The sequence below is a fragment of the Prinia subflava genome, chromosome 2, assembly GCF_021018805.1.
Source record: "Prinia subflava isolate CZ2003 ecotype Zambia chromosome 2, Cam_Psub_1.2, whole genome shotgun sequence".
Taxonomy (NCBI): domain Eukaryota; kingdom Metazoa; phylum Chordata; class Aves; order Passeriformes; family Cisticolidae; genus Prinia; species Prinia subflava.
Window position 1 is genome coordinate 222,011 of NC_086248.1, and position 8,858 is coordinate 230,868.

At 66.7% G+C, this 8,858-nt stretch overlaps 1 protein-coding gene and 2 non-coding genes across 6 annotated transcripts; 2 read left to right on the forward strand and 1 right to left on the reverse strand.

Annotated features, from left to right (window-relative positions):
- Nucleotides 1-57: 57 nt before the first annotated feature.
- EIF2B4 (eukaryotic translation initiation factor 2B subunit delta) lies at nucleotides 58-4,525 on the forward strand. 4 transcript variants are annotated; one of them, XM_063422050.1, is made up of 13 exons: nucleotides 58-170; nucleotides 237-274; nucleotides 357-495; nucleotides 803-1,015; nucleotides 1,256-1,338; nucleotides 1,536-1,627; nucleotides 1,983-2,097; nucleotides 2,382-2,458; nucleotides 2,624-2,726; nucleotides 2,922-3,049; nucleotides 3,632-3,812; nucleotides 3,888-4,068; nucleotides 4,284-4,525. In XM_063422050.1, exons 1-13 carry the CDS (start codon nucleotides 155-157, stop codon nucleotides 4,481-4,483), a joined length of 1,566 nt encoding a protein of 521 aa, XP_063278120.1. In that variant the 5' UTR covers nucleotides 58-154; the 3' UTR covers nucleotides 4,484-4,525. The 4 variants fall into 4 exon arrangements, with proteins under 4 accessions (XP_063278120.1, XP_063278111.1, XP_063278103.1 ...); XM_063422041.1 differs by having other exon boundaries at nucleotides 59-170; nucleotides 800-1,015; XM_063422033.1 differs by having other exon boundaries at nucleotides 113-274.
- A 1,655-nt stretch (nucleotides 4,526-6,180) lies between these two features.
- Nucleotides 6,181-6,344, reverse strand: LOC134547829 (U1 spliceosomal RNA). The gene has a single exon (XR_010079618.1). It is a non-coding gene; the product is annotated as a U1 spliceosomal RNA (small nuclear RNA).
- A 2,118-nt stretch (nucleotides 6,345-8,462) lies between these two features.
- LOC134547840 (U1 spliceosomal RNA) lies at nucleotides 8,463-8,626 on the forward strand. Its single transcript, XR_010079629.1, has one exon. It is a non-coding gene; the product is annotated as a U1 spliceosomal RNA (small nuclear RNA).
- Nucleotides 8,627-8,858: the final 232 nt, after the last annotated feature.

An 8,858-nucleotide genomic window follows, 5' to 3' on the forward strand; every position in this document is an offset into this window, starting at 1 on the left:
ATGCCGGGGGCGGGGCGGGGCCGGGGCCGGGGCGGGGCCGGGGCGGGGCCGGGGCGGGGCCGCGGGAGGGACCCCGGGAGCGCACCGGGGAGTGACGTCATCGCGTCACGCAGGGCGTCCCGCGGGGCCGGCAGGGGGCGCTGAGCGCGGCGCCATGGCGGAGCGGGACGGTGAGTGCGGGACGGGACACGGGCACCGCGACCGGACCGGCCCCGCTCACGCTCCCGTCGTTCCAGGCAGGAACGCCGAGGGAGCGGCGCCGGCGGGACCGCAGGTGAGCGGGGCCGGGGCCGGGGCTGGGGTGAGGCCGGGGCTGGGCAGCGGGGCCGGGGCCGCCTGACGATGCGCGCCCGCAGGCCCCGGAGCTCTCCCGGGAGGAGAAGCTGCAGCTGCGGAAGGAGAAGAAGCAGCAGAAGAAGAAGAAGAGGAGCGAGAAGGGGTCGTCGGCCGAGCCCGCGGAGCTGGGTGCGCCGCCGGAGCCGGGGCAGCCGCGGGGTGAGCGCCGCCGTCCGCGGAGCCCCGAGCGGGCAGCGCCGGGCTGTCCGGGCGCGTTTTCCGGCGGGACCCCGGGGGTGTGCCCCGCTCGGTGCCCCGGGCCGGGCCCTCGGACACGCGCGTTGCCGTAGGGACGGCAGCACGGAGAGCTCAGTCCCCGCCGCACCGGGGCGCGGGGCTGCCCGTGGTGCCGAGGGCACGGAGCCCCTTCCAGGGCACCGAGGGCTCTCCCTGCCCGCGATGCTGCCCCTGGGCTGCATCTCCCGGCGAGACTGGGCACAGGCTCCCCCTTCCTCCCCCACAGCAGCTCCTCAGCCCCCGCCGGAGGCGGGGGGGGCCTCGGCTGATGGCCCCGGGGACGGCGAGAAACCCACGGGGGGCAAGAGCAAAGCGGAGCTGCGGGCAGAGCGCCGGGCTAAGCAGGAGGCCGAGCGGGCCCAGAAGCAGGCCAGGAAGGCAGAGCTGAGCCAGGCAGCCACGACGGCCAAGCCCCGGCAGAGCCCCACGGAGCCTCAGTCCAGTAAGGCTGTCAGCACCGCGGGGCGCAGAGGGTGGGTGAGCAGCATGGGCAGGTGTGGTGTATGCAGGGGAGGACACCCCTGTGATCCACCCGTGGTGGGGGCTCTGTCTGTCCCTGGGTGCTGCCCTGCCTTCAGTCTGTCCATGGTGGGGGTTCTGTCTGTCCCTGGGAGCTGCCCTGCCTTCCCTGGATTTGGGGGTGCACCAAAGCAGCTCGGACTCATCCCGGCCGTCCTTGCAGTGGTGAAGCGGCTGCCGGAGCACGTGCAGGTGGATGACCCCAGTGCCCAGAGGAAGCTGGCCAAGAAGCTGGAGCGGCAGCAGGTGGGAGAGGAGTGTGTGACAGGCTGCACACCTGGGGCAGCTGTGCTGCAGAGGGCCTGGGGGGCCACATGGTGGGAGCAGGGCCGGCTCTCTGAAGGCAGAGGGAAGCTTTGCATGTCCTGGGCAAGTCCTGGGTGTGACTGATGGCTCTGGAACAAACAGAGCACTGGGTGAGCCATCACAACATTCGGCTGCAGGTACCCCTGAGGCAGGACTATGGCACCAAGGTCAACCTGTTTTCCCACCTCCATCAGTACAGCCGGAAGAAGCCACTGACGCAGCAGATGAGGTACAAGGCCTCCCCAGCCCAGGTCTCTGACAGTGCTGGGCTCTGCTTTGGCTGGCCTGGCTGCAGAATGGCTCTGGAGGAGCAGGGTCATAGTCCTGCATGTGGGAAACACCTGATGGAGTGGTGGGGGACGTTCTGTTTGCTTTGGGAGTGGCAGTAGGGGCAGCCCAATATCTTTCCTGTGGGAAGAACGCAGAGCCATAGGAGAAGGGGCTGTGGGGTGAGCCTGGCTCCTCAGGCTACCACCAACCCCCTTCCTGGGCCATCCCTTGGGTTGCTGCTCTGGGGCTCATAAATGGGTTGAGTGTTTTGGGCTGCAGAGGTGCTGACAGCTCCCTCCCTCTGGTGCCTGCAGCATCCCCTCCACAGTGATCCACCCAGCAGTGGTGCGCCTGGGCCTCCAGTACTCTCAGGGCATCATCAACGGCTCCAACGCCCGCTGCATCGCGCTGCTCGAGGTCTTCAAACAGGTACTGAGCAGCCACCTGGCAGCAGGGGCACTGGGCTGCGTGCAGGGGTGTGTCCCTGTACCCTGTATCCTGTATCAGCCTCTGTCATCATCAGCCTCTTCCTTTGGGTCGTGCCCCGGCAGGATCTTTCTGCGGCCCTGCCAGCGCAGTTTTGTGTCCTGGAGCACCCTGTGCTCGTCCAGGCAGTGTCAGGCTGTGCAGGACAGGTACCTTGACTGCAGCCCCTCAGGCAGGGTGCCTGCCCATGGTGCCCTGAGCTCACACTCCCTCTCCACGTTCCTCAGCTGATCCGGGATTACTCCACTCCCCCCAATGAGGAGCTGTCGCGGGACTTGGTGGCCAAGCTGAAGCCACACATCAGGTGAGGGACCAAAGCTCCAGGGAGCGTGGTCATTGTTCACATCTGTGGGCTGGTGTCCACGCAAACTGTGGCTGACTTTTCTAGGCTTCTGCCTTCCTGCCCACCCTCCCTCTCCCTGTCCTGGCCCTCCAGGCTGCTTTGGAGCTAAGCCCATTTCTTCTGCAGTTTCCTGAACCAGTGCAGGCCGCTCTCAGCCAGCATGGGCAATGCCATCAAGTTCCTCAAGAAGGAGATATCATGCCTGCCTGACACCCTGAGAGAGGATGAGGTGAGTGGCCTTGCTGAGTGGCAGGCTCCAGGCCCTAGGAGAAGGAGCTGAGCAGGGATGAGATGCAGACTCACAACAGTGCTGCAGTGGAACTGAAAGCTTGTTACCAGGGGGAAGAGCCTGATCCCCGCCTGGCTCAAATCAGGGAGCTGCAGAGAGCAGGAATGTCTGTATGTGATGTCTGTCTCTCCCCAGGCAAAGGAGAAGCTCCAGGACACGATTGACAAATACCTGCGAGAGAAGATTGTCCTGGCAGCTGAGGCCATCTCGAGGTCTGCCTTTGAGAAGATCAATGACCATGACGTGATACTGGTGTATGGATGGTGAGCACAGGCAGCCGGTCTGGCGGGTGGGAGGAGGGAATGGAACAGCAGGGAGGGGAGGCTGTGATGGTCCTGCACACGCCCCAGCACTATCCTGCCTGGTTTGTCTGAAGTTGGATTCCAAGAACCCCAGAAGCACAGCTCCCTCCACCCAGGGCACTTATAGAACAGCCAGGGTTGTTCACTGGATTTTAAAGTGCAGCAAAATCAAATGTCAGGAAGCAAAAATACGTAAGTTTGCGTCCCAAGAAATAGAGGTGGGGAAAAGAACCAGAGATTGCTGCAGCAAGAGTCCAGGTATGCCATGTATGGTGGGCAGAGGAAGGAGCAGGGACGGGAGGCCAATGCAGGCCTGGAGTCGTGTGGGAGACAGTGTGGAGTGGCAGAGTCCCTTGTGCTGGTCACAGACAGGGAGGTCAGTGCTGCGTCCAGGGAGGGCTGAGACATCGCCTTACCCAGGGGTGGCAAAGACAGGGACACAGGCCCTGAGGGGGCAGGGGGATTGTGGAAGGGGCAGCACTCTGAGGATGAGGGTGGCTGTGGAGGCCGGGTGGGAGGGGCACTCCTGACCGGCGCCCGCAGCTCCTCGCTGGTGAACCGGACGCTGTGCGACGCCCACGCCAAGAAGGGCGGCGCGTTCCGCGTGGTGGTGGTGGACAGCCGGCCGCGCCTGGAGGGCCGCGAGACGCTGCGCCGCCTGGTCCGCCGCGGCATCCACTGCACCTACGTCATGATCAACGCCATCTCCTACGTGCTGCCTGAGGTGAGGGCTGCGCCGGGGCCGGGGAGGCTGCGCTGTGGCCAGCGGGGCTGACGGATCCCTGTGCCCCCCCGGCAGGTGTCCAAGGTGCTGCTGGGAGCCCACGCGCTCCTGGCCAACGGCTCCGTCATGTCCCGCGTGGGCACCTCGCAGATCGCCCTGGTCTCCAAGGCCTACAACGTGCCCGTCCTGGTCTGCTGCGAGACCTACAAGTTCTGCGAGCGGGTGCAGACAGATTCTTTTGTCTCCAACGAGCTGGGTACGCCTTCTGTCCCTTTCCTGCCACCTGCGACCTTCTCTCCCAGTCCCTGCTGTGGGCCATGACAGGCTGCTCTGCCCTGCCACCCCCTTCCCTGGGCTCCCACTTGCAGGCAGGGGCACCTGGCAGGCAGTGGTGGTGTGTGCTGCTCCTGGGGCAGGATGGACAGGTACTGTCCCTCTTCTTGATCCTGATGGCTTCTCCGCTCTCTGCAGATGACCCTGATGACCTGATTGTGCTCCGGAAGGGCCAGGCCCAGCTTGGGGGCTGGGCAGAGAACAAGTCCCTACGCCTTCTTAACCTGGTCTACGATGTGACACCCCCAGACCTGGTGGATTTGGTCATCACAGACTTGGGCATGATCCCCTGCACCTCAGTGCCTGTGGTCCTGCGTGTCAAGAATGTGGATCAGTAGTCAGGGCAGCTGCATGGACACCAATAAACCAGGCCCCCAATACTCTGTGTGTGCCATGTGTGGTGTGGCAGAGCCCTGGCACCCTTGTCATCCGTGTCACCACAGGCACAGCTCTGCACCTTCCTTGGGGCCTCTCCTTCCCCTCCATGCTGCAGCATAGACAGGTCTTACTGTGCCTAAGCCGCTTCTCTGGGCAAACTGACCACATGGTGATGGCCCCTGGCTGACCCTCGTTGGGGATGTGCTGAGCTCGGGCTGTGCTTCCAGCAGACCCCTGAGCCGGGCTGGTGGGGGACAGCCCTGGCCCCTCTGGCCCTGGCCCCTCTGGCCCTGGCCGCTGGCAGCAGCCCCGGAGAGGGCCCTTCCCGCGGGGGCCGCCGGTGGGCGGGTGGTGCCGGGGCGGGGAGGCCGGGGGGAAGCGCTACCGGCGGTACCGGGCGCACCGGGCGTGGCTCCGGCGCGGCGGGGGGCGGGGCCATGTAAATCTGAATGCCTCATGGGGCGTGGCTATGCAAATCGCGCCGAACGCGCGGCCTGACGGGACAGCTCTTACAAAGGCGGCGCTGCGGGAGCTGCGAGGTCGCACTCAGTGCGCGGGGAAGAAAATAACATCGGGCAGGTCGCTGTCCCTGCCCGGGCTCGCTACGCCGCACTCCGGGTGTGCCGACCCGTGCACATCACCCACTCTACGAAACTTGACGGCAGAATTATGGTGGGGAGGGTGGTGGTCGCGTTCTCCCGATTTCCGTGTTTGGAGGGAGAGTTGTAATCAGGGTCAGTGTACAGGTGGTGTGTGTTGTTGGTTGGTGCTCTCGACTGCAGCTGATAGTCCTGGTGCCGTCTTTCTCCGCCGTTTCCCGCTCTGAGGTGCTATCACAGCTTGCCAGGATCGGTGCAGGCACACCAGCAGTGTTGCAAGCCCCGCTCCAGGGCCTCGGTGCCCGGTCCCCGCCGGATCTCCGTTAGTGCGGGAGCGGCCCGGCCTCGCCTCTGCAGGCTGCAGCCCGGGGCCCGGGGAGCGGCTCCGCCCGGCTGCGCTCGGGCTGCGGTGGGACGGCGAGACCCGGTTAGCGTCCCGGTCCGCACGCCGACCTCCCGGGAGGGACGGCTGGCGCAGAGACTTCGTCCGTCTCGGGGTGTGTCAAATTCCCGCTCTCTGGAAGTCCGGCTGAACTCACGGGCTCGGCGGGCTGTGACCCAGGCAGTGCTCGCCCAGCGGCACGGGCATCTCCCTTTCCCAGCGAGGACCCGTTCCACCGGCGTTTCCCTGCTCCTGCAGACGTGGCGTGGGACAGGCCAGAATCATCCAGGCTTCAAAGGCAGCAGTCCAGGGGCCCCCTTCAGGGATGCACTGCCCAGTTACTGCAGGGAACGGGGACATGTCTCCCAAGCACCGGCAGGGCCTGTTCGGAGAGAGGGCGCTGGGATGCCCCTGAAGCCCCGGGATTCCTGAACTGCGCACTGAGAGCACAGCCGGACTGCCCTCGCTGCTTTCCTGTCCTGCCGGAGATTCCCAGACCCCTCGGGAATCGCCTCCTACACCCGCGATCCCACATCCCACGGGTCTCACAGCCTGTGCTGTGCCTGTCATTAATATAGCGCGCAGCGCCCGATGTCAGGGCACAAGAAAAGATACATCTTTGAAACTTGTCTGCCTACATTCCGTATTTTTTAGATCTGCTTTTTAACCACGTTCTCAGGGGAGAGCGCGAACGCAGTCCCCCACTACCACAAATTATGCAGTCGAGTTTCCCGCATTTGGGGAAATCGCAGGGGTCAGCACACCCGGAGTGCAAGGGATGAGCCTCGCCCTGGGAAAACCACCTGCCTGATCATGGTGTCTCCCCTGCCAGGTAAGTATGCCCGACACCCCACCACCGCCCCGCACCCCGCCCGCCGCACGCCTCACCAACACACGCCCACCCACACCGCGCCCGCCGCCCCGCCCGGCCCCGCGCTGCGGCCCGGCCCGCACGGCCCGGCCCGCGCAGCGCCCGCGGACACGGCGGGACAGCGGCGTCTTTGCGCGGGCCGTGTCCCGGCATGCAGCGCGGGTTGTCTCATTTGCATGGACACGCCCCCAGCCGCGGCAGTGCCGCTCCCGCCCCGGGCGCTCCCGCCGGCGGCGGCCGGAGCTGCGCGCTCGCCTCCCCGCCCGTCCGGCCCCTCCTTCCCGCCCGTGCCGGGACTGCGCGGTCTCTGTGCCCGCCGGAGCCGCGGGAGGGTCACCCGGGCGGCTCCAGCGCTGTCTCTCTTTCTCGGGCTCGTCCCGCGTTTGCCCGGTCCCTCCGAGCGCTGACGCCCCGGGTCGCTCCGTGTCCCGCCCCTGAGCTGTGGGGCTGCCAGGGCCGGTGCTGTGCTCGCCACCTCTCTGCTGACGCGGGGCGATCTCAGCACCTTGCTCCCCCCGCGGGAGCGGCGGCACAGGGGTCTCTGGTGCCCGGCAGCTCAGGGTCCCTTCATCACTGCATCCCGGTTCTCCCATTGCCCCTTTTTGCCTGCTTGGGGATGGGCTGTGCTACAGCTGAGCATCTCCAGTCAAAGCCCTTCCACCTCCTCTCCTCTTCCTCCCCGTCCCTTCCTGCCATTGGGATTGTTCCTCTGACCCATGTGCCCCATCCAAGCCTCATTTCCAGGCTCTCCTGTTCCAGATTGTATCCAGGCTGTATCGGCCGAACCCTGATAGACACAAACACCAACAGTGACAAACCCGGGGAGACCTTGATGCCACCCCAGTCTTGCACAGGGACCCTCCGGCCCACGAGCAGCCAGCGTGTCCCTGAGACCCCGGGGACTCTCTGGCCCACGAGCAGCTGGCGTGTCTCTGAGACCCCGGGGACTCTCTGGCCCACGAGCAGCTGGCGTGTCCCTGAGACCCTGGGGACCCTCCGGCCCACGAGCGGCCAGCGTGTCCCTGAGACCCCGGGGACTCTCTGGCCCACGAGCAGCTGGCGTGTCTCTGAGACCCCGGGGACTCTCTGGCCCACGAGCAGCCGGCGTGTCCCTGAGACCCTGGGGACCCTCCGGCCCACGAGCAGCCAGCGTGTCCCTGAGACCCGGCCAGCAGCGGCACAAGGGGAGCCGGGGCGTTCTGTTGGCTTTGGGCGTGCCAGGCCCTGCGGGGTCACGGGAGGTGCTGGCTCTGGGGTGAAATGAACACCGGCGTTCAACGCCCCTCGCTTCCCCCGGAGGGTGCGTGGGCATTCCCACGGCACCGTGTGCTCACGGGCGTCCCTTCCACGGCACCTGCGCTTGCTGTGCTGCTGCCGGTGCCCGGGGCTGCACCGGGGCTGCCGGGCTGAGAAGGGCTCTGGGCACGGACCCTGTCGGTGCCCTCCTGCCAGCCCGTGCTGCAGCCCAGGACGAGCCGTCAGCCCCCAGCGAGGTCCTGGGTAGCCCCCGCAGCCCTGCCAGTCCCTGGGAACCCTGAGACCCTTTCTCGCAGCAGGATCAGCCAGCGGCGGAGCTGTCCGTGTCCCCGAGAGACACCGGATCACCGCCGGCCCCGGCCCCGGTGCTGCCCCGCGGGACCTCTCCCGTTGTGGCTCCGGTGGTGGCCCCGCTGTGCAGCTGCTGCGGCTCCGGCCCGGCCCCGCTGTGCTCTGACACCGAGCCCCGGGCAGCGCGAGCGCACCGGGACCGGGACCGGGACCGGCAGCCGGTTCCGGGCAGGAGGGGGCGGGGCCTGGAGCGGCGGGGCGGGGGCGGGGCAGTGGGAGCGCGCGGCAGAAGCGGCGATAGCGGCGCGGGGCGGGAGAGTGGGCGTGTCCATGCAAATGAGACAACCCGCGCTGCATGCCGGGACACGGCCCGCGCAAAGACGCCGCTGTCCCGCCGTGTCCGCGGGCGCTGCGCGGGCCGGGCCGTGCGGGCCGGGCCGCAGCGCGGGGCCGGGCGGGGCGGCGGGCGCGGTGTGGGTGGGCGTGTGTTGGTGAGGCGTGCGGCGGGCGGGGTGCGGGGCGGTGGGGGGCTGTCGGGCATACTTACCTGGCAGGGGAGACACCATGATCAGGCAGGTGGTTTTCCCAGGGCGAGGCTCATCCCTTGCACTCCGGGTGTGCTGACCCCTGCGATTTCCCCAAATGCGGGAAACTCGACTGCATAATTTGTGGTAGTGGGGGACTGCGTTCGCGCTCTCCCCTGGTATTGGTGTGCAAAAGACAGAACAAGAGCTTAAATTAACGGGGCATTCTGAGCACTAACAGTTCTACACATAACTTCTCCTGGTGACATTCGCTATTGGCGGACCAGGTCCGCTATAAATCTTCTTGTGCATCCTTGCCCGAGGCTGTCCGGGCTCCGGTGCTCGCCCGCGCCAGCATCTCCGGCCGTACCCGCGGTCGGTCCCGGCTCGATGCTCTCCTCCGCTCCCACC